Raw genomic sequence first — 24,564 nt, 5'->3', positions numbered from 1 at the left:
CATGATTGTCTTAATCAGGATCCTATCAGAAAAACAGATGGCACACCCAAAAAGGCTTAATCAGTAAGAATTTAATAGAGTGTATTTACAGAGATGTGGGCAGGATTAAGGGAACCAACAAAATACAGTGGGGCACCCAGAGCCCAGCAACAGCAGAAGGTGGTTACTGACTGTAGGCTTGAAGGGGCAAAAGAGAGGGAATGGTGTTATCAGCTGGCAGAGAGCTGGAGCCACAAAAGAAGGGCTTCCAACAGGACAAAGGAACCCACAAGTACAGTGTTGAGGGGGAAAGGGAATAAATACTGGGTTCTCTCTCCTCCTGTCCTTGTGTCACCGTGCAAACTGTCTCTGTCTCCCATTAGCCAAACCTAGCCTGAAGCCTGAGTGCAAGAAAGCCAGAGTGGCATGCCAGGGCAAACACAATACCAAGCCCAGTGGTCTTTGTAGTGAGTCAAGCAACACAGAAATGTTCAGAGGAAAAGGTGAAAGTCTTTATCCTCATTGCTTCTCCCATTCCATTCTCCTCCCCAGGGCCAAGACTAGGTTAAGGCAAGTGAGGCACCTGGGGGTGCCTCAAAATCTTAAATTTAAGCTTTTGCCCCTTGGATGCCTCACCCGAATTCCAGCCCTGCCCCAGACATAAGTTATTACCTGTTTGGTGTATAAGGTTCCAGGCTGTTGAAATAAATACTCTCTGACTCCCTTCTGACAGATGCCACATGTTGAAGCTTGACATCCAAGCAGTCCTTGGCTTCTTTCCCTCCAGGCACACCCTGGCTTCATCCAATACCTGCCTTCCAGCTCCTTCTGGGAAACTTAGTTTGCTCAGCTCTCTATCTATCTGGTCCTGTCTCCTTCTCATTTTAGCACTTCCAGTGTACCGTAAGGTTTTAGCTTTCACCTCCATATAGAGACTTCCAGATTCATCCCTTTAGTCCTGATCCCTCTCCTGACTTTGGTCCCATATCTCCAGCTGCCCCCAGGACAAAATCACCAGGTCTGAGACAGCTCCCAATCCTCCATACTTCCCTCCCTCTGTGACAGATCATACTGTTCTGCATGCGTCCCTAACATCTTCCTCCCACCACCACTTTCCTTTAAAACTCTTATTTAATCAAGACTGATCTACTTCAGAGGCCTCCAGTTCTCTTGTGCCCCTCTCATTTGTTCCTGTATGCTGCCGCCAGATTAAGCTCCTAACCTGACATTTAAATAACACCAAGGGTGGTGATGGTGATGGATCCAGAACAACTTTCTCTGATCACTGTAGCCTAAACTCAACACTTCCTCCTATGAACTATCAAAAGTAAATCCCAGGATATAGGGCACATCTTCATGGATTTGATAAATAGAGAGAGTCTTGCAGAGTTGAGAAAATACCAAGAGCAAAATGAATGATTAGGTTTGGGACTTTGAGTAGGCTTTGACAGGTATTCTAACAAAGGGGCCAGTGTGGCTGAAGTGGAGTGAGACAGAGGTTTCAGCTTCTTCTGGGAGATTCATTATTGTTGTTTTGCTAGAAAGGAAAGGAACACATCTCTGATGTAATAATGGGAAATAACTGCAAAGAAAGATTCACTTTATAAAGAACTTGGCACTGCAGTGCATAACTAGTTCATGCAATAAGGAATAGAGAACTTGTATAAACATAAAGGTGAATTAAAGGATACATAATTTGTAGAATTAAAGTCTTTATTTTCCTGTTAAATGATTAGAGCATTCTTATTGTCTACAATGTTTATACTTACTATATTATTGTCGACAAACATAATCCATAACCAATCTATAAATGAGAATTGGGGTGAGTTTACTATGAGCCAGATCTGAGGACTAGTTTATCCCGGGTCCTTCCTTCCCCGAGGAAGGAAGGGCACCAAAGAAGTGGGGGTGTACAGAGTGGTTCTATATCATCAAAGAGCATGTATCACATATGATTGAAATGCGCTTTTTAAAACAGTCACTAGATTGCTTTGTTAGCACAGCGATTGATGGACAGAGCAGGTAGTAGGTCTGCTGTCTCAGTGGACACAGCAGGTAGTCTGTCAGTTGTCTGGAGCTGGGTGGTCACGGGATGAGTGCAGCAATCAATTCCTAGCCTATGGAGGGATGATTATCCTTAAGGAAATGCCAAAGTGGGGGAAGTTGCATCTTTATCTTAAGGCCATTTGTTCTTGTCTTTGGGATATAGCAAATGCTTAAAGCAGATATACAATGCATGCTAAGTGGCCACGGCAGGCCCTTTTGGAAAAAAAAACTGATAGGCTGAATCAGTTTTACACCAAATGGCTTCCTCATATACTCCAATATCCTGTTGCTTGCCATGTGTTTGTCATTATAATCAATGTTTATTCTATCTTGCTTCAAAAACAATTTGAAGCTGCTATAAGTGTACAATGGCTTTAAATGCCCCTCTTTCACTTTACTTTTTTAATCTTTTCTCCTTCTCTCCAGCCTCACTGACTTCGTTGCATTTCTTTCCACCACAGGGCCTTTGTGCTTGTTGTTTCTCTACCCATTCTTTTTCTTTGATCTCCATCATTTGAGTCCTTCATCTCTTTCAATTTTTTACTATAAAGTCACCTTTTCAGTAAGGTCTTCTCTGTATAAAAGGGACACACTACCCTCTGCATTCCCTATTTCTCTTTCCATAGCACCTTTTCCTAACGTTCTACACATTTTACCTTTTTTTTTTTTTTACTGTCAGTTTCCTCCTCCTAGAAGGTAAACTCTATGAGAGCAGGGATTTGTATCTGGTTTGTTTGCTGCCACATCCCCAGAGCCAGAACAGTGCATAGCCTGGCACATAGCTGCATGAACTCTGTTCTCTTCTCATCTTACTAAGCTGTGGAATGATTGGCTGGTTGACTGAATTAGGGAGAGCAGAGGCTTCACTAGTTGACCCACAAATATTTATCAAGTTCTTATTTAGCAAGAAGCACAGTTCTAGATACCGGAATGCAAAGATAAATAGAATAAAAATAGGGTATGGCTTCCGGGTACTCAGAGTCAAGTCGGGGAAACAGTTCAACAATTACAGCAATGAGTTAAGGCCATAACACAAGTATGAATGATGTACTCCGGGTGCACTAAGGAGGAAACACTACTCTCTGCTTAGCAAGATCAGAGAGATCGAAAGATGCTTAGGGAGTTAACAACCAGGCTGGCTGGGATGAACTCCTGAGCTCCCTCACTCTGTCGCACGCAAGTCAGACAGGATGTCACTGCGGAAGAGAGACAGCGGCTCCGGAAAGAGGGGCAGAGGCCGCAGTGGAGCACAGAGGTGCTAAGCATGCCGGGTGGGAGGAGCCGGAGACGCGCCCACCGATGACGTCAGCGAGCGTCCCTCCGGTGAGCCCTCCGTCGCGGTTCGCGCGGTTCCCGCGGCTCGCTGGAGCGGAACCTGGGGCGCACCATGGCGGCGAGTAGTGCGCAGGCTCCTAGCTGTGTGAGTGCTGTTCTCCCTCCCACGTCCGTTTTTTTCTTGTCTGTCGCGGATTTTTCTCTCTTCTCCTGTTGCCTGCACCTTGCCTCTTTGCCTCCCTGACTTCGCTGGCCGCGCCTGGGCGAGGGGGGTCTGTGAGGCTGTTCGTCCTACCGGTCTCACTGGTTCTGCGAATATATTTATTCCTTCATTTCTGCGGCGCCTGCTGTGAGCCGTAAACACGTCTCCGTCCTCTCTCTAGGCTTCAGGCCCAGCGGGAAGCCAGGAGCAGACTAATGGCGAACTGTAGGGCTGTGGGGTCCTGGGGGAGACCCCTGACGCAGCTATTGGGGAAAGGGGTAACTGATAATCGGGAACAGCTTCTGAGACCCGAAGTGCGTGTAGGAGTTAGCAAGGCAAAAAACGCGCTGAAAAAGGTTAAAGGCGTAGGCGAGAACATGTTCGAAGGCGAGATAGAGCAGGTGTCTTTGAAAAACTCCGTCAGTTCACTTGGGTGGGGGTGGAGGGGTCAGAGCTGACGGTCTTGTAAGTCTTAACTTAGCAGCGACTTTAACCTGAGACTAATTGGGAGTTATTGAAGAGTTTGCAGCAGAAGAGTGATTGGATGAGATTTGAGTTTTCGTTTCCTGAGGTAGCAGTGTAGAGAGTGGACTAGAGAGTACCAGTTAGAAGGCTGTGGCTGAAATGTAGTGAGAGATGATGCCCTACCATGGCAGCAGTGTTCAGGTTCCAGAGGTGAAGACAGAGTAAAAAAAAGTATGAAGGAGATACAATCTAAAGAACTTGGGTTCTTCTGCAGGGAAAGGAAGGAGTTAAAGTTAAAGAGGACATCCACATTTCTGGGTAGAACTATTTGTTTGAGAATGCTATTTGCTAAGTTAGTGAACTTGGAAGAGGGGTGGGTTTTGTGAAAAGTTCAGTGCTGGACGGGCGTAGTGCCTGTTGGTTGGCCAGGTGGAGAAACTGGTAGAATGATGGATATAACTAGAGGTCAGGAGAGAGATCTCAGGTAAAGTAGAGCTTTAGGAACAATCAGCATCTGCTGATAGCTATTAAAGCTGTCCAGTGGATGAGGTTATCGAGAGGAAAGTGTATAGTGTTCTCAAACTTCAGCCTACATCCGTATTAATTTGGGGAGCTTATTTAAATTACAGACTCTGGCCCTGCCCCAGAATTCTGATTCAGTAGATGAGCTCACCTAAAAATCACCTGCATTTTTTTTTTTTTTTTTTGCTTGAGGAAGATTGTCCCTGAGCTAACTTCTGTGCCCGTATTCCTCTATTTTGTATGTAGGAGGCCGCCACAACATGGGTTGATGAGCAGTGTGTAGATCTGTACCTGGCATCTGAACCCTGGAACCTTGGGCCGGTGAAGTGGAGTGTGTGAACTTAACCACTACGATGCTGGGCCAACCCCTCACCTGCATTTTTAATAAAACTTTGGTGATTTTGAAGTAGTGGTTCCACTGTAAGAAACAGCAGTATTCAATGTGCCAAGCAATGGACAGGCTCTCAGAGGAATAGGAGCTAAAGAAGGAAGACTGAGAGAGGAAGACAAAAAGCGTGGGAGTCTGGGCTTTGATTATGTTGGTGGGCAGTTCTGAATGATGACCTGGTCCAGTTTTGACAACTTTGACCATGAATGAGTTTGTTTGGCTGAGGTGGGGCGAAGGTGGAGGTCAGTGGTAGGGCTTTCTACCAGGACACTGAAGTCATCTGGACCTGAAGACTGGTTTATCAGCCTGTTTTCACTCTGCTGAAGATTAACTGAATGTGGAGGATTGAGTAGTAGGCTAATAGAGGAGCAGTGGAGGAAGAGGGATAGAGCTGTAATGGTTTAGAATTATCACTGGGGATCAGAAGGATAAAGGTCCTACCCCTAAGTATTGTCAAACTCTGTTGGAATTTTAAAATAAAGCTGCCTTACACCGGAAGTAGGCCAAGCTGGTCCCTTTCCTAGAGTTATCTACATAGAGAGGCAACTCTGTGTCCAGAATCTGTGGCAAGTATATAGAGATGGTTCCTGTCCTCCTTAGGCAGCCCACATCTTAGCTGAAAAGACGGAACGGGAAACAAATCCAATTAGATTGTGTCATATATGTATTTAGCTTATGGGAACTGAAATGTATACACTTGACTTAAAAAAAGGGAATGATTAAAAATTATATTGTGCCTATATCCTTTATATGTACTGTCCATTATTAAGCACATTTACATTTTCACGTGCATGTTACTATACAGTACTATGTCTTATTCTTAAAAGCAATTTAAAGGATTTTTTTCAAGGGTGATTTTGACTAATCTTGTTCTTCAACTTGCTGGCTTTGGACCCATACCCCATATAAATGGGAAGTCACTATATGTGGTAATCATTACTCTTAATAGAGGTATGTGCAGGGAGCTGTGGGAGCTCCAGGGAAGGAGCAGCATTCTACCTGGGATAGTCAAAGCAGGATAGTCAGAGACGGGTTCACAGAGGAATACAGTCATGCGTTTCAGTCAGTGATGGACCACGTATACAACAATGGTCCCATGAGATTAGTACCGTAGAGCCTAGGTGTGTAGTAGGCTATACTGTCCAAGTTTGTGTATGTACACTCTATGATGTTTGCACAGTGACGAAAATGCCTAACAATGCATTTTTCAGAACTATCCTGTCATTAGCAATGTGTGACTATGTATTCCAGGTGAGTGCTTAAGGATTGGTACAGGTTAGAGAAAGGCAAGACCAAAGCTGGATGACCAGTTGTCTAAGTTGATTGTGTGGCTGGACTAAGACTTCTAAAGTTTCTGAAAGGTGGTTTTTTTTGTGTGAAGAAGGTTGGCGCTGAGCTAACGTCTGTGCCAGTCTTCCTCTACTTTGTGTATGGGATGCCACCACAGCATGGCTTGATGAGCGATGTGTAGTTTCATGCTTGGGATCCGAACCTGCAAACCCTGGGCCACCAAAGCAGAGCATGTGAACTTAACCCCTATGCCACCGGGGCCAGCCCCAAAAGTTTCTTTAAGTTCTAAACTCCTTCACTTTTCATCTCCACATACATACCCTCTTGATTTTTTTTTCTGTCTATCCTTCCCCAAATTTCCCTGGTGGGCAGGATGATCAGGAAGATGTTTAACTAGATTCACTTTCCTCAGGAGCAAGCCTGGCTTGAGGCTGCCCAGGCCTTCATCCAAGAGACCCTGTGTCCACCTGGCAAGGGGCCTGATGTCCAGTTGACTCACTTGGTAATTGACTGTGTGAAGACTATCTGGTTGTCCCAGGGAACGAGCCAGGGTTTTACGCTGCCCCTCAGCTACAGGTAAGGAGACGGAGAGTTCAGGGGGGAGGTAAACTTGGGGTTGAAGAGGAAGAACCTATAGTTAATAAAAGGGGAAATGAGAAGAGGGAGGGGAAACTTGCTGAGGGGAGGAAAAGGTGTTCTAAACACGACCCCTTCTGCCACACTTTCCCATTCTCCATCAAGCTGCCTACCTTTTCCTGTAATTCTCCTAAATTGGCGTAAGTCAAATTTAGAAGCAAAGAGAGGAAGAGGAGAAGATAGAAAGAAAAGAAAATACAGAGGCTGATATTTCATTTTGTCGATTAGGAAACTAGGATACAGAGGCCTATGCTTTTACCAAGTGCAGATAGTTATGCTTAAGAAGATGTGAGGGGCCGGCCCTGTGGCCGAGGGGTTAGTGCGCACGTTCTGCTTCAGCGGACCGGGGTTTCGCCGGTTTGGATGCCGGGTGTGGACGTGGCACCACTCGTCAGGCCCTGCTGGGGTGTCGTCCCACATAGCACAACCAGAGGCACTCACAGCTGGAATATACGACTATGTACTGGGGGGCTTTGGGGAGAAGAAATAAAGAAAAAAATAAAGAAGATTGGCAACAGTTGTTAGCTCAGGTGCCAATCTCTAAAAAAAAACATAAATTTAAGATCTTCTGAAGGTGGTTTGTTTTTGTTTTTGTTTTATCTACAGCATCATTTCCCAAATTGTCCTAGGCAATGTTAATAAAGTACAAGGAAAGGGTTCCATGGCCAAATAAGTTTGAGAGAGATTGGATATGATAACCTTCTTTAGCAGAGTCATGAGGTTCATTAACCCATTAAAGGCTCTGAAAAGTCCTACAAAAAGAAACCTATTACCTCTTCATAGAAGTAACCACTGTGTTGAATGAGGAGTATTATTCCTATGAATATCTTCAAATTTTTACTGCACATGCACCTACCCCTAAGCAATATACAGTAGAGTTTTGCATACCTTTAGACTATATAAATCATACCATAACTGCTCTGTGTTATTATGTGAGTATGCATATCATTGTTTACTTAGCCTTTGAAAAATATAAAAACGTAGAAATCTGTTTAGCTTTGTATAATTTGTCATTTCCCAAACTTACTTGAGCACAGGATACTTTTTCCCTGGCACTCCCTTAGTCTGCTTATGGCAGTTTGGGAAACACTTCACTCAGCCTGGCAATCTGTTTCAGTCAGTAACAACAACAGATCTTTAGTGAAAAGACAGCTTAATTGTACTCTGTGTTATCCAAAACATCATTTTCAAAATTCTGTGTAGTTTTTTTCACTCATGGACTTTGTTCTAAACCAATGGTAACTAAAGATGTTGGTCATCCGAAATGTGAATCAGTACACTGCCTCCTTCGCTGAGAAAGTCTTGCCTGTGAAGGACAGTCAGCTGAACTCAATAGTGTGTTTGTTAACATAGTGTTTCGCTAGCTACTTGCTGCTCGACTTTTAAAAACCTTAATGTTTTGCCATATTTGCTTCAGTTCTTTTTTACGGGAAGCAAAACATTACAGATTTAGTGAAGTCTCCTGAGTGCTCTACCCTGATCCAGTTCCTCCCTCCCCTTCTCCAGAAGTAACCACTGTCCCGAAGGGAAGTGTAGGCTCGTCGGGTCTCAGCCTCACTAGCCGTTTCACATTGCTCTCCAATGGAGTTGCACCGATTGACACGCATACAGCACACATCTGTATCCTGAACCTTTTCCATGTCTGCTTTTACCTTGGTAAAAATTTTTTTTTTTTTGCCTATTTGGTAGGCATTAAATGATATTTTATTTTAATTCCAAAGTAATTTCTGAGGACACTCTTACGTGGAGGCTTTTTCCTTTTCCTCTTATGTAACTCTTCTCATTTTACACCATTAGACTCTGTTTTGCCTTTCTTTTTTTTTTGTTAGTTTGTTTGAGGAAGATTAGCCCTGAGCTAACTGCTGCCAATCCCCCTCTTTTTGCTGAGGAAGGTTGGCCCTGAGCTAACATCCATGCCCATCTTCCTCTACTTTACATGTGGGATGCCTACCACAGCATGGCTTTTGCCACGTGGTGCCATGTCCACACCCGGGATCCGAACCGGTGAACCCCAGGCTGCCAAGAATTGGAATATGTGAACTTAACTGCTGTACCACCGGGCCAGCCCCTGTTTTGCCTTTCTTTTTCTACAATTCTTGTCCATGGCCATAACTCTAGAGGTTAAATAGATTGTTCATTTAAACTTAGAATGAAATCTCATTTGTAAATTGTCCTGCTAACGTGGGAAAAGCCCTAGGACAGGAGAGTTACCTGTGGAATAGTGGTAGTCAAAGGAGTAGTGACTTCCTTGAACCTCTACTGCAATGGGGTTAGCATCTCCCACCAATGAGCTGAGAGTGTGCCTAGTGGCCTCAGTGATCACAATCTAATTAAAGAAAGGAAGATCCAAATCTCTCAAAATTCTGGTATTACTAGAATAATTGAAAAGTTGTAAGTCAGCAATTTTTAGGAAACTTGGAACCTTTTTAAAGTTTCTTGTGGGGCTAGCCTGGTGGCACAGCAGTTAAGTCTGCACGTTTTGCTTCGGCAACCCAGGATTTGCCAGTTTGGATCCCTGGTGCAGACCTGTGCATCACTTGTCAAGCCATTCTGTGGCAGGCGTCCCACATAGAAAGTAGAGGAAGATGGGCACGATGTTAACTCAGGGCCAGTCTTCCTCAGCAAAAAGAGGAGGATTGGTGGCAGATGTTAGCTCAGGGCTAATCTTCCTCAAAAAAATAAAAATAAATAAAAATAAAAAAGTAAAATTTCTTTTTATTCTTCAAGATAAATATAACATAGATGGCATAATATGTAGAAGTGAAATAAAGCATGATGGATGAGGATAAAATACATATTATTTAATAGAAATAGTTTATTCATCCATTTTCCCATTCTTCTTCATTGAGTGCCTACCGTGTGCCAGGCACTGTGGTAAGTAAGCCTTGAAAGGTGGAGAGCAATGACAAATGCAAAGGGTTTGAGGTTATCACCTTCAGTTTCCTGCCCCAGACCCTGAAGGATCTGGGAGAGGGGACCCCTACCCTAACTGTTTTCTGTCCTTAGGGTGCCTAGGGTCAAGGAACAGATCTCTCTGGTTGCTTTTTCCTGGGCCTTGAGAGAAATAGAAAAACACAGAGAAAGAACATGGACTTTTGAATGAGGCACACCTGGCTTTGCCACCCATGCCACTGTGTATCTGAACCTCTCTAAGTTTCCTCATTGGTGGTGTTTACGGGGTTTTTGGGTGAAGATTCAATGCCAGATTGAGTGTGAACAGACCCAATATAGTATGTGCATGGCAGCGGCTCAACACATGTTTGTTTCTGTCTTTGCCTTTTATCTGCTCCGAAGTCGCTGGGAAAGGATGAAGCAGATGTGGAAGGGGAGTGGGCCACCTAGAACAGCATTCCCGGTCTGTAGTACTCACAGGTGGATTATGTTCATGAGTACAACAAGGACGATAAATTGTGATGTTTTGTTACCTTATTCTGTTTCTTTTCCACTGAAAAAATCATGGGAATGCAAGTGAGCAGAATAATGGTGTTACGAAAATGTGAATGTACCACAACTTTGATCATTTAACTATTATTTGTACCGCTTTATCTGTGATACACCTCACAGTTGACAGTGACTCAGCAGTGTTGCAACACTTTGCTTAAGAATAACTGATCTCAGATATCTCTGGAGATTTGGGAACTCTTGATATCAGCTCCCAACTCAGCCTCAGCTTCCCAGCCAGTCTCTAGTTCTGTGATATTCCAGATGAGGAAGGAAACGTGGCCGGGGCAGATGCCTAAGTGGCCCCATTGGAGTTCTCTGTGGAGCTAAGAGCTGACATGCTGTTAGGGAGGCTGAGTGTTATCTGTAAAATGTTCTCCCCACACGCTCATCTCCTCAGGCCGCTCCTGCATTCCTACTTCTTTTCTCTGGGTCCTCCCTGTGGCACTATCTTATTCAAGATATCATTCAGCACAGACTTTCTTCTTACCTTCCCTGGGTACTACCCAGACTCTGTCCTCATTTTCTTAGGCTCTTACCCCAGCTTTTTCCCCTTCAATCAGTCAGTCAAACTCCTCTCTTAGTCCATGTTCCCCATTGACCTTTCCTTGGGATCTTGGGGGATTTGTCAGGGTTGAGGGTAATGTCCTAGGCTTGGATGCAGCTTTGTAGGACCTCTGCTCCCTTCACTCTGCAGCTTTGCCTCAGTACAGGACCTCAGGACCCGCCAACGTCTCCCGTGCTGCAGCCACCTGTCCTGGAGCAGTACTGCATACCAGGCTTGGGCCCAAGAGGCTGGACCAAGTGGGGTCCCCCTGCCCCGGGAACGGCTGATAATTGTAGGGACACTAACAGACCTACCAGGGGACTTGGAACAAGAGTGCAGGAATGGAAACCTCTATGTGAGAGATAACACTGGAATTCTGGGCTGTGAGGTGAGTAGGAAGAGGGAGGTCAGATGCCTCAGCTCCTAACAAGAATGGTGTCTAGAGAGCAAGGCACTCAAGCCTCTGAGGGAACAAAGGTGGAGGGGTGGATTGGATGCTAGAGTCCTGGTTTTAACCCTTGCCTTTGGTCTTTTCTAGCTCATAGATCTGGACCTTTCTTGGTTGGGCCATCTCTTTCTGTTCCCCAGTTGGAGTTACCTCCCTCCTGCCAGGTGGAGTTCCTCAGGGGAAGGGCATTTGGAGCTCTGGGGTGTCCCCGTGCCAGTGTTTCCCTTGACCATCAGTCCTGGTCCTCTCACCCCTATCCCTGTTCTCTACCCAGAAACTGCTTCCTGCCTGCTCAGGCACAGGTAATTCTTCCCTCGGGGGGAGGAGGGAGCACTTTGAAACTGGTAGGATGATGGCAGGTCAGTGAAAGGAGGGAAAGAAAGCTATCAAGAGTAATATAGATGGAATGTTCCAACTCAAGGCAACGATAGGGCCTCTCAGAATGTTAAGAGCAGGAGTCTTCAAGGGAAATGTGCCTTATCTGAGGGCAAGAAGAGTTGAAAGGGGGTGTTTAGAATAATGGCTTTGGGCTACGGAAATTTTACATCACAGCTAGATTATTCTTTATAGTGTGAGGAAAGGCATTTGTAGGGAAAAATGACTTCTGAGTATCTCTTTACTTAGTGGATGGGATGCTGCCTAATTCATGAATTGCTTAATATAGCTAGTTAGATCTTCAAATTAAAAAAAAGTCTTCTTCCTCTCCTCTTTCTACCTTTTTTAGAAGCAAGCTCAGAGTTGGACCAAAAAACCTGGCTGGGAAGCTCATTCGATTGAGTGCTCTGGTGAAAAGTCAAAAGAAAGCTTACTTCATCCTGACTCTTGGAGGATCATCCCCAGCTGGTGGCCAAGCTGGCAGCCATGTGTCTGTCATCGTACAGGTGAGGATTAGGGTCAATTCGGGGGTGTGGAGGTGTGGAATGGGTGTTAGAACTCTTTTTTTTTTTCTTTTAAGATTTTCTTTTTCCTTTTTCTCCCCAAAGCCCCGGGTACATAGTTGTGTATTTTTAGTTGTGTATTCTTCCAGTTGTGGCATGTGGGACGCCGCCTCAGCATGGCCTGATGAGCGGTGCCATGTCCACGCCCAGGATCCGAACCAGCGAAACCCAGGGCCGCCAAAACGGAGGGGGTGAACTCAACCACTCGGCTCCGGGGCTGGCCCCAGTGTTAGAACTCTTAATAGGAAAGATCACATTGGAACCATATAGGAAAGGACAGCTGGGGAGAGTTGTTTTCTGGAACAGTGCTGCTGAGGGAAGATTCCAGGTAACGTCTTTCCTACGTACAGGAGGTGGGGAATAGACTTTTCTGCTGTACAGTTACTTGAGTAGACGACTTTTTTGTGTCGCATTTTGAAAAACTGCCCGAATCACTTGTTTTACCCTTCCATTAGAAGGATGACCAAGAAAACTATCTTAACACCATTGAAACATTGAATACATATACTTTTTAAAAAACTTGGTACTTACTGTTGATTCTTTTTACATCAACTGGTATGATTTTAAAAATCATTAGTTTTTACACTGGTTGTTATGTGACTTACACAGTTATCTGAATAATGTTTCAAAAGCATTCAAAACAATTAAAGGATGGAAAGGTTCTCTAACTGCATATCAGAAAAGGAAACTAGGGCCAGCCCGGTGACGCAGCGGTTAAGTTCGCACGTTCCACTTCTTGGTGGCCCGGGGTTTGCTGGTTTGGATCCCGGGTGTGGACATGGCACCGCTTGGCACACCATGCTGTGGTAGGTGTCCCACATATTTAAAAAAAAAGAGAGAGAGAAAGATGGGCATGGATGTTAGCTCAGGGCCAGCCTTCCTCGGCAAAAAGAGGAGGATTGGCAGCAGTTAGCTCAGGGGTAATCTTCCTCAAAAAAAAAGAAAAGGAAACTATGAAATTTATTGGCACTCTAAGAATTCTTTCCTGTGTCTTTGTGAAACATGAGCTTGAATAACAGTGATTAGAGTGTAAAGGAATTAAAAATGCTTAGAAGCTGCCCAAATTTCTGATCGTGTTTTTTCTTCCTGGGTTAAAGAGGAGCTTGTGTATTTTCTTTCCATTAGAATGTTTTAAGTCTCCTAGAGACCAATTAAAAATTCTCTACAGAGTGGGGTTGGCTCACTCTTGTATTATATGTCAAGGGAGAGATCTCTGAAATGCACTTGAATTTCTGCAGGGTCACTAAAGTAGGGTAAGCCCTTTGGGTAGTTTATAATCTTATTGTAGGTTCTATATGGTACTTATTTATAAAACATAGAATAATAGAAAACAGTTTGTAACTGCTGTAGCAGGTCAGCTAGAGTTTATTATGTGGAGGGGAGCCTTACAAGGGAGTTTCTTAGGTCTGGGTCTTGAAGGATGGATGGAATTTGAATCACTAGAAGAGAAGGGAGGATATTCAGGACTGGAGAATCACCTCTACCAAGATTTGACCTTTACTGAGCATGTGCTGTATGCTAGGCACTTGGGTCAGTTCAGAGGCACAAAACTGAATAAGAGAATTGTCCTCTGGAAGCTCTCAGCCAGAGAAGTCAGTCAGCTATTACTGTTAAGGATCATAAGTACTGTGGTAGATACATGCACATGCACGAGGCACTGTGTGGGTGCAGAGGTGGGCTTTGGAATAAGCCTGGGAGGTCAGGGGAGGAGTGGTCTTGGTATGTTTATAGGCTGCTGAAGAGGCATTGGAGACATACTGTTGCTTGAGATGACTCCAGTGAATCTCTTCTATGATAGAGGAATGAGATCATCTCTTCAAAATGAAGGATTGGGCTCTGAAAAGAGGAGGAAAGGTTCCGGGTAATTGCTGTGCTAGATAGTTGGAGATAAGAGATTGCTAAGCAGTGACAGGGGCCGAGCTGGAGAGGGTCAGCATCAGTGTTTGGTACTGGGGTGGCCTGGGTCTGTCTGCTTCAGGTAGGGTTTTTGTCTTAGAAAAGGGGTTGAGGAAACAGAGCTGTGGTGATACAGTATTGGTAGACTGAAGGGTGAAGTTGGGTAAAAAGGACAGGATTCAGGGGATTGGCATTCAGATCCCAGCATTTGGGATCTGAGGAAGGGAAGGACCTCAATGTCTGAAGGAAGAAGGGGCTGTGATATTGGGAGGTCCTAGTGAGAGGTTAGAGGAAGTCTGATGAGCATGAGGGGGTGGTCAGGGGAGAGCGGAAACACCAGTATTCATTCATATACTTGTTTGTTCAGTGAAACTATTATTAACTACTTTTTTTGCACAAGTAGTAAGCTAAAGTGGGGTCTCAGTAATCCCTTCTGATGAGTGGTCACGTGCAGCGTCTCATTGCTGATACTCAGCTGGTTTTAGACTAGAAATGGAAGTCTGCGAAGTTGAGCACGGAGGACTGTGCAGCTCAATTATGTTCGGTCACAGTGTGTTTTGAAGCTGCTGAGAATGGCAGCAGTGCTCTGTTATGCCTGTGGGAGGAACATGCCCTAGAAGATTGTTATATTTATGAACAACACGGGAAACTTTTTTCCTTGTGCTTAAATTTCTTTGACAGCCACCCTTCTCCAGTCCGTATGATACCCTGTTGTCAGATGTTTATTTTTATTTCCCCCCTTGGATATTTCTCATTTTCCTATAAAATAAAGTCGTCAGCATGTCATTTCTGGGTTTTTTCCCCTCATCTTAGCTCTCCTGTCTTGTCTTCTGCAACTCCCAATAACATTCCTTCTCCATCCTGGCCAGTGTTTTCACTGCTATGCTCATTCTGAGTTCTGAACAAGTCTATGTTGTTGCCACCTACTTGAATCATCCTTCCCTCTCCTCTCCACATCACCAAACCAGAGCTGTCCTTCAAGACCCTGTTCAAGTTTCACTTCTTTCACTAGGCCTTCCTGATCATTCCAACCCGTCCTGACCTTCTCTTTCTTTCTCTGAAGCCTTATCGAATGTGTATTGTTTTTGCCACTTGATCATACATGGCTCCATATTATTACTTGGGTTTGTGTCTGTGTTCCCCAGTGGTTTGAAATATGTTGGATAAGAGAGAACAGTCTATTATATTTCCCTTAACATCTATCCCAATATTGGATGCATGGATATATGGATACATATAGCTAGTACATATAGATTAAATAAATGAAAGTTGTTTGTATAGTATGGGGTGGGGTAGGAGGAAAAAAAGGCATAATTTTCTGAATGGGATATTTATGTATTTTGGAGGAAGTTTTAGGGATGGTTTGTATCTTGTGGGAGGGATTAGGAAATATTTGGCAGCTCCTATGAGAGGGGAGAGATCCTGAAATTTTGATGACTTAAGATTTAATTGGCAAACAGGGAAGAGGAAGAGGCAAAGAAAGGCTTATGAGGAGCAGGTCTTTGAAATCGAATGATGGAAAGGGACTCTGGCAGAGGGGCAGCATCGTGGGAAGTGTCTCATGTACCATGTTGCCTGCCTCTGCACAAGCCAGGTCCCTGCCCAGCTGGTGTGGCACCGAGCCCTTTGGCCTAGTAGGGCCTATGTACTGACAGAGCTGCGAGTATCCAAGATCCGTGGTCATCGTTACTATGTTTGGACGACCAGTCCCTCCTCCCATCTCTTGCCACTGAAACCAGAGTGTGTGCGAGAGCTGGAACTGGAGCTGGAGCTGGATGGACCCCTCTTAGAGGCTGACCGCTCCAAGAGTGACCCCAAGCCACTCCCCAGGCCCAGCAACTCCCAAGACAAGAAGGATCAAAAAGGTCTTGTCCGGGACTCCAGACTCTTATCATACACGGTGAGCATAAGGGAGAGATCCTAGAACTCGAGGGGCAGCAAGTGGGGCTCTCCAAAGAGGAAGGAAATAGGGATCAACTGGACCTTTGGCTTCTTTGCAGGGAACGGTCACTGGTGTGCTCAATCAGTCTGCTGGCCTCTATGAGCTGGATGGGCAGCTGGGGCTCTGCTTCGCCTACCAGCAATTCCATGGCCTTAGGCAGGTGGTGCGACCAGGAGTCAGTCTGGAGGTATGTGAGGGTTCAAGACTGGTGACAAAAAGAGGCCCTCTCAGCAGCTTCTCTTACCTTTATGGGCTGGTCTTTTTTTGCAGCAGGGTAGAAATGTCTTCAGCAAAAATCTAAAAATAATAAGTGTGTGTGTGAGACTAGGGGGTGCTTTTGTTAAGAATGATATGGACGAGAGCTCGGATGAGAAGGGAGTAGAGACTGGGGCACGGGGAAGAGGGGTTGGAGCCAGAGCATCTCCTTCACAGGAGGGCCTTCTAACTGGAGGAGGAGATGCTGGAGCTGAAGGGCAGGTGTAGGGCCAGGATGATCTCAGACAGCCTAGTGAGTAGCCAAAGCCTCACCAGCCAGGAGCCCCCTGGCTCACAGAAGACTGAGTGGAGCTTCCGGGAGATGAAGGCTTACTGAAGGGGGAGTGGGTTGTGATGGAAAGTGAAACGTGGAGGCTGGAAGGAAATAACCTGTAAAGGAGAAATTGTATTTCTCCTGGAACCCAGGCAGTGGAGAACTGCAGTTAACTCTACCTGGGCTCATTGAGTTGAGGGCTTCACCTCTGCTTTTTCACTTTTTCTGCTTTCCCCCAGCTCCAGGATGTTCACCTCCTCCAGTCTGTGGGAGGAGGGACAAGAAGGCCAGTGCTAGCCCCCTGCCTCCGTGGTGCTGTTCTCCTTCGGGGCTTTTCTCGTCAGAAGCCTGAGACTCAGTCTTCCCACCAAGCCCAGGGGGCCTCCCTGTATGAGCAGCTGGTATGGGAACGTCAGTTAGGACTTCCAGTCTACCTGTGGGCTACCAAGGCCCTGGAGGACTTGGCCCGCAAGTGAGGAAGATGAGGGTCTGGGCTGGGGAGGCGGTGGGAGTAAGACATTTCCTCTGTAAGAGAAGCAGGGTTGTGGAAGAGTCAGGGTCTTTGGGGGAGTGACTCAGCTTCTTTCTGGCCCAGGCTGTGTCCCCATGTGCTCAGACACCACCAGTTCCTGCAGCGTTCCTCTCCTGGGAACCCCAGCCTAGGGCTACAACTCTTGACTCCTACCTTGGATGTTCTGGCTCCATCTTGCTGCCCCAGTCGGAATTCACACAATGAGATCCTTGAAGAGCCACATCACTGTCCACTCCAGCGGGTATGAGGGTGTAGGGGAAAGATGGGTGGCAGAGCTAATGCACTGGGGGACACCTGGAGGGCATGGGATGCACAATCTAATTTCTCTTCTCTCTGACAGTATGCTCGACTGCAGACTCCCTGCTGCTTCCCTACTCTGACCACCCTGAAAGAGGAAGGGCAGCGCAGGGCCTGGGCCTCCTTTGACCCTAAGACCCTTCTACCCCTCCCAGAGGCTTCTCACTTGCCCAGTTGCCAGCTTAATCAGCGCCTGGCCTGGTCCTGGCTCTGTCTGCTGCCCTCTGCCTTCCACCCAGCCCCGGTAAGTGGGGCTCCAGCAGGGACCAGGGGACTTTCTCTTTGTGCCATCCTTGCTACCACTACCATAGTCATTTCTTGTCATCTTGACTGCACTAGCCTTTTAACTAGATTGTTCCATCTCTTCTTGGCTCCCTCTAATTCATTGTCCCTGCAGCAACTAAAAAGAGGTGGGATAAAGTATAACTTGGATTACAAAATTCTCTTGCGTTAAATCCTTGTTTCTCCCAATGCATATAAAATAAAACCCTAACTCTTTATTACGTCCTCTGAGGTCCTGCATGATCTCCTGCCTCTGACCTTGGTTTGTACACTTTCTCTCCTGCTCCTAAATTTGTGAATGCATGTTTTTTTTTCCCCCACATTTGTCTTCCCCACTTGAATATAAGTTTTTTGAGGTCAGAGACCGTGTCTTTTTTTATTCACTTTGTAGTCTAACATTTAACACAGTGCCTGACACATGGTAGACACTCAGTGTTTGTTTAGTAAATACCAGTCGGCTTCATCTCCTTGCAGGTTTTACTTGGGGTTCTGGTGGCTTCATCTCGTAAAGGTTGTCTGCAACTTCGAGACCAAAGTGGTTCCCTCCCCTGCCTCCTTCTGGCCAAGCACTCACAACCCCTCGCTGACCCCCAGCTCATAGGTTTGGAGTTCAGATGTGGAGGGAAGATGGTGGTTGGGGTAGAGGTTTCAGAACAGGGGGCTTGGGAGGAAGCTTCTGCTGGGATTTGCTAGAGATGCTGAAGTGGCATGTGTTGATCAACAAGTTTTAGGAGTTTAGGAGACCAGTGTTGGCAGGTAGAGAAAAGGAGCAAGGGATTCCCTAGCCAGAACTGCAATTCCCAACATTCATTTCTCCCTCTATAGCTCCTGACAGGATGACAACTCACATTTCCTACATTCTTCCTTTGGAAGAGTAATGGTCTTATTTGGGGTTATTGAGATTTTTAGACAAGGAAACCCTGGAGAGGATCTAAGATCTAAGAGGTTCTTAGATCTAAGAACAGGCGTTTAAGAGATTTGTGACAAAGTAGAATTGAAGCCTTCCAGCATAGGAGGCCAGGGGTGGGACATGCAGACGGAACGATTTCTCCCTTGGAGGTAGCATCCCTCTAAGGTGGGGGTCAGGTCTGGGCCTTCACACTGTGTTAGCGGAGCAGCTCAGGCCTGGGTTGGGCAGCGAGACCTGCGGTGTGGTCTGCTTCACTGCATGTCCCACAGTTCTCTCCTCTTGCCAAAACAGAAAACTTTCTTCCTTTAGGCTGCCTGGTGCGGGTAGAGAGGTTCCAGTTGGTTGTAGAGAGGAATGTCAGAAGCACCTTCCCTTCCTGGAAGGAACTGAGCATGGCAGGCTTCATCCAGAAGCAGCAGGCCAGGTTAGCTCTGTGGGGTAGTGGCTGTGCTTGCAGTCTCTGAGGGGAGGGGAAGGGCCTGATGCAGGTGCTGGAATGCTGGGGCCCACAACACCCAATGCCTGCACCACTAAGAAACCTATTCCTTTTCTCTCCTCACAGAGTCTATGTCCAGTTCTTTCTGGCCGATGCCCTGATCCTGCCTGTACCCAGACCCTTCCTTCACTCAGCCACCTCCTCAACACCTCCTAAGACAGTGCCTACCCTCCCAGGGGGTCCCCACGTGGAACAGAGCAGGCTATTCTTGTTGTCCCACAAGGAAGCACTGATGAAGAGGAACTTTTTTGTCCCTCCGGGTGCCAGTCTGGAAGTGCCCAAGCCCACCCTCAGTTTCCATGTATCAGGGAACTGGCTTGGGGGCACCCAGAGGAAGGAGGGGACTGGATGGGGCTCATTTGAGCCCAAGGGAAATGAGAACAAAGATCAGAAGGTAAACTGGGACTGCAGACCTAGGATCTGACCTCCTGTGCCCCTGGCTCCTGTCTGAATCCCCAGGACCCTGCTCTCCTTCCTCACAGGTTCTCCTCATCTTCCTTGGCTCCTCAGTTCGCTGGTTTGAGTTCTTGCACCCAGGGCAAGTGTACCGACTCGTGGCTTCTGGCCCTCCCGTGAGTGGCCCACTTCATACCCTTCCCCAAAAGACGTTTTTTGGCATGGGGTCTGGAGAGGAAGTTCCAGTGTCTGGTCATTTTCAGGTCTCCTAGAAGGGTGGATCTGGATCAAATAGAAGGCCTGTCTGTGTCTAGACTACTTCCTTCACCAGGCTTCAGAGATAAAACAAAATTGGGTCATAGTATTTTACGAACCTCCCTCTGGATCTGGACACGCTTAGAGACAGTTGTCTTCCCATTTTCTGGCAGACGCCAATGTTGTTTGAGGAGGGAGGTTCATCCTGCATATCGCAGCGTCCTCTGGAGTTGGCGGGCTATGCCTCCTGCCTCACTGTTCAGGATGAGTGGACCGTGGAACTTGCAAGCTCCCAGGACATCCCAGGTGTGCTGGACATCAACAAGGCGCTGCCTGAATCCTCGCTGACCGACCTACTCAGTGCCAAGTAAATGTCCACCAGCTTCTCCAGCCAATTTGGCTGCTCTCTTTTCCTCCGCCATGCTTGGGGTGGGTGAATAATTTGTTCTCTGTTACAGCGTGTGTTTCTTTAACATGATTTAGCACCTAGAGGAACAATGTCAGTGTAAGATGGAAGTTGCATTTCGTCCCCAGTTTTCTCCCAGCATGCTACTGTTTTGAAATGATCATGGGCAGCATTTCTCACAATTCAGGAAAAGCCTTAGCAATAAAAGGAAATATAAGAAACATAAAAGGGCTGGCCCTGTGGCCGAGTGGTTAAGTTCTCGCGCTTGCTTCAGCAGCCCAGGGTTTTGCCAGTTCGGATCTTGGGCGCAGACATGGCACTGCTCGTCAGGCCATGCTGAGGTGGCGTCCCACATGCCACAACTAGGAAGACCCACAACTAAAATATACAACTATGTACGGGGGGAATTTGGGGAGAAAAAAAAAAAAAAAAAGAAAATATATAAGGACAAAAGTTGAAAATCTATAGAGAAGGGCCTTCAGTGCAAGAAGTGGCTGGCTTATAGCTTCAGGAACAACTATACTTTCCTCACGTAAGCTTTTTGGGGTGGCTGAAGAAGCCATAGAGGTATTCCCCCCTGTAAAAGAAAAACAGACCAGACAAAAACCCTACTGCATTGTATGTGTAATTTTTATGAAACTGGTCTCTATTAGAAGTGAATGTTTTGAGGAGCTATGATTTGAAGGAGGGGGCGTGGGCCCCATCATATAAATCTGCAAATGATGGACTGACTGAGATTCTAGGTGTAAATGTAAGTGGAGTGTAAATGCTGGTGTACTTGGCAAAGCCTCTGGTTACAGAGGGGTATACGTTTTGACTGGTCTGCCACAACCCTGTTTTTCCCATAAGCCCTGTTACTTTTAGCGTGTGATTTGACACAGTGCAAAGTTTTCCAGGACCTTGTAAATGATATTCTAGCAGATACTTTAGCTCTTTTTTCTATCTTTGGATCTGACTCTCTCCATTCTCTGCATTCTTATGCCTCCCTTCTCACTGTATTTCTCTGACCCTCCAGCTTCACCGATTCCTTGGTGTCTTTCTCAGCTGAGATTTTGTCACGCACACCGTGTGAGCCACTTTCAGCCCTTCTCTGGACGAAGCCTGGTAATGACACCTCCTTTGGGGGAAGGTATGGAATGGAGTGGTGGGACCTTGTGGTCCTGACAGATACTCAGATACTACTGACCCCTCCCCTTTCCTTCTGTAGGGAGCACTGGGGCAGTGAGAGGGTGTGTGAAGCTAACCGTGGCTCTGGAGACTGCTGGCTATGAATTCCCCCCTCACTTGGACATATATATCGAAGACCCACACTTGCCTCCCCCACTAGGACTTCTTCCGGGAGCCCGAGTCTATTTTAACCAGCTAGAGAAACGGGTTTCCAGGTAAAGATCTATGTAGCTGGCCTTGCCTCCTCTCCCTGCTGATGCGGGTCTCTTAAATGCTCACCCCTACCTAACTACACTGCAACGACACCTCTTTGATGCTACGGTCTATATGTTACTCTGGCATTTATGCCCTCTACCCTCATGAGATGTTCCAGACCAGTCCTCCCCTTATTCTTCCCTCTGCTTTGATAGAGCCAGCATCAGCACGCGTCCCTCAAGGCAAGTGGCCAGGCCTGTGATACGGTCCCAGCTCCTGCCTCAAAGTGACTTCTTTCTCATCATCACTCTTCCTCCACTTGCAGATCCCACAATGTTTATTGTTGTTTCCGGTCATCTACTTATGTGCAGGTCCTGAGTTTTCCCCCGGATACCACAATCAGGTCAGTGCCCCAGGCCCCGATCCCCAAACTTCACGGCCCTGCATCTGCATCCCACACTTGTTCTGCCTCTGGAATTTTTCCCATAACTACAGTCTTCTCCAATCCTAGCAAAATGTGTTGTCAGAAGGATTTCTTCTACTCCGAATAAAAAACGTCCAATGCCTATCATTTTACCTGAAAGATTTAGTGTTCTAGGGTCTTAAAGGCTTTTCAGTCTAAAATATAAATACCTTTCTTGGCTTGAACGACATCTTGGTTGTTCAAGCCTGAGAAATAATCGATGATGATCAGAGATCAAGAATCAAAATGGGGGCTGTGGGTCTTCCAGGAGAGCACAGCAGGCACTACTGTCCCCATCCCTGTGCCTGCTGAGTCCTTCCAGACACACACCCTGCTTTCAGAGTCCCTTTGGCTATTTGTTGACTACCACCCCCTTCTTTCTCTTTAGTGCTCCCCTGCCCCACATCTACCTGGCTGAACTTCTTCAGGGTGGCCAAGCCCCATTCCGGGCCACTGCTTCTTGCCATATCGTTTCTGTCTTCAGCCTTCAGCTCTTCTGGGTGTGTGCTCATTGTACCAGCCTCTGCCCCCAGGTATGGGAGGGGACAGGCTGAGCTGGGTACAGGGTGTCAGAGGGTTGTGATGGGACTGAGGATTTTCCCAAGCACTTTCTTCATCCCAGGGACGGTGTACTCGTCAGGGCCCCACTTGCTCCGCTCAGACATCTATAAGCCAGGCCAGTATCAGGTGAGAGCACAAGGCAGGTGCCCATCGCACCATTTACTTCCTTATTACATGACTTTGCTATCCCTGTGTTAGCATAATTCCTGGCTGTGGGAATTGCTAAATAAATATTTTTGAATGAATAAATGAAAGTGAGCTAAAGACTGGAAAAGATGGGGAGGGAGGCATATTGGATCCAGGTGACTGGCCACCTGGGTTTGCTGTGAGAGTTTGTTTCCTCTCCCCTCACCCCCCACCCAGCTTCCTGGTGGAGGATGGGACTGCCGAAGCTGTGGTTGCCTGTAGGAATCATCAAGTGGCAGCAGCACTAGGGCTGTGTCCTAGTGAGTGGACCTCTCTCCTAGAGTTTGTCCAAGGACCAGGGAGAGTGGCTTTGCAATTTACAGGGCCTGGAGCCCACCTTGAGGTGAGATGTGGCTAGGAGGTGGGGGCTCAGATACCCAGATTCCTGGGGGGTTGGTAGAGGATTGAGGAGTTTGAGTTCTGATTAATCCTGAGTTTCCCTTTCAAGTCCTCAGCCAAGATTGATGAGCCCTTGACCCTCTTCCTCCGGACACTTTGTACCAGCCCCTCTGTCCTCCGCCCTATTGTGCTTTCTTTTGAGCTTGAGAGGAAACCCTCCAAGATCATCCCATTAGGTGAGAATAGAGGGGTAGGACTGTAGATCGATGGGACCCAGGAACATGAGGGATTGATAGGGGATTTTTGGAGTTGGAAAGGGGAATGGCAGATGGGACTAAAAACCACACGCATAGGACATGTGTTTTCCTCTCTTCCCATCTCAGAACCTCCTCAGCTACAGCGATTCCAGTGTGGGGAGCTCCCTTTCCTGACTCGTGTGAATCCCAGGATCCGACTGTCATGCCTCTCTATCCAGGAGCCTGAGCACCCCAGCTCCGTGGAGGCCTTTGTTTCCTCTTGCTAACCTGAAGTACAACAAGGACCTGAAAGGTCTCCCTGCCCTGCTGGAAACCTTGAAGCCTGGGCTCCAGCTCTTCCCCCTTGTCGTAGCCCTAACCGTATCTGTGATTGAACCAGGACCCCAGATCCCTGGATTCACAAACTACTACCCTATTATAATTTCTCCATATTCTGGTGCCTTGGGGAAATTGTGGAAACAGGCAAATCATGGTGCCATTGATATTCCCTCTCTGGTTGGGGTCAAGGCACCTGTACTCACAGGTGGTCCTGAGAATCTAGATTCTGCCTTTGTGGCAGGGGCCAGAGGAACAAAAGACTTGCCCCTTGTGGGGGTGCTTGTGCTAGGCCCCTTGGTCTGTAATAAAGCTCTGGTGATGTTTCTCACTTGTACTTATCTCTAGGGTCCCAGGCCCCCTGATCTCCTGGCACCCTGCCCGCGGTTTACCACCAGTGCCAAAACTGGTTTGGAGAACAGCTTCTGGTTCAGCAGAGGAAATGACACTAAAGTCAGGCCCTAAAGGGGGTTGGTCAGCTGGGGAGTGGCAGGCAGGGTAGACAACATTTTGATGATGGTCTCAGTCAGCAAGGTTGGGCCCAAAAGAAGTCAGTCCTAGAGTTGTTGGGAAGTACAGGATGGGTATGGGGGCAGGGAAGCACCAAGCATTAGGAGGGGCATGTGAGGAACCTGTACTGTGGGAGCCCAGTCAGGGGGTCAGTGCTGTGGGTTTCCCATGGGCCAGGCCTAAGGCAGATCCTTGATCAACACCATGAGACCAGCAGGATTCCTAATTCAGAACCCACAGAATTAGGGGTTGCGGCAGCAATTATTTGGGGCGCTCAGGCATTTGGCTGGTGTTCTCCCATTTCTTTCCTGGGACCTGCTAGCTAGATGGAGAGAGAAAGCCTAGCCACACCTCTCGAAGCTGTTCAGAGGACATTCCTTCCTGTCCATTAGGAACCATTTTCAGTTTATATTTGAGAGGTTTTGGGTGTCCTGGTTTGTTCTGAGAGAGGGT

General features: G+C 46.8%; 1 protein-coding gene across 11 annotated transcripts; it reads left to right on the top strand.

Annotated features, from left to right (window-relative positions):
• Positions 1 to 3,097: 3,097 nt before the first annotated feature.
• CTC1 (CST telomere replication complex component 1) lies at positions 3,098 to 23,928 on the top strand. Of its 11 annotated transcripts, none has more exons than XM_070228159.1 (23): positions 3,098 to 3,348; positions 6,580 to 6,743; positions 10,942 to 11,179; positions 11,330 to 11,541; positions 11,964 to 12,120; positions 15,668 to 15,973; positions 16,074 to 16,202; positions 16,784 to 17,016; positions 17,140 to 17,317; positions 17,417 to 17,617; positions 18,130 to 18,256; positions 18,875 to 18,989; positions 19,128 to 19,455; positions 19,544 to 19,633; positions 19,886 to 20,079; positions 21,134 to 21,222; positions 21,326 to 21,500; positions 21,806 to 21,883; positions 22,332 to 22,476; positions 22,566 to 22,630; positions 22,868 to 23,033; positions 23,139 to 23,265; positions 23,413 to 23,928. In XM_070228159.1, exons 1-23 carry the CDS (start codon positions 3,325 to 3,327, stop codon positions 23,550 to 23,552), a joined length of 3,681 nt encoding a protein of 1,226 aa, XP_070084260.1. In that variant the 5' UTR covers positions 3,098 to 3,324; the 3' UTR covers positions 23,553 to 23,928. The 11 variants fall into 11 exon arrangements, 6 of the variants coding, with proteins under 6 accessions (XP_070084260.1, XP_001503245.2, XP_070084259.1 ...); XM_001503195.5 differs by having other exon boundaries at positions 3,195 to 3,445; XM_070228158.1 differs by having other exon boundaries at positions 3,201 to 3,348; positions 16,044 to 16,202.
• The last annotated feature ends 636 nt before the right edge of the window (positions 23,929 to 24,564 follow it).

The sequence above is a fragment of the Equus caballus genome, chromosome 11 (assembly GCF_041296265.1).
Source record: "Equus caballus isolate H_3958 breed thoroughbred chromosome 11, TB-T2T, whole genome shotgun sequence".
NCBI lineage: Eukaryota > Metazoa > Chordata > Mammalia > Perissodactyla > Equidae > Equus > Equus caballus.
This window is presented reverse-complemented; position numbering and strand designations above follow the sequence as displayed.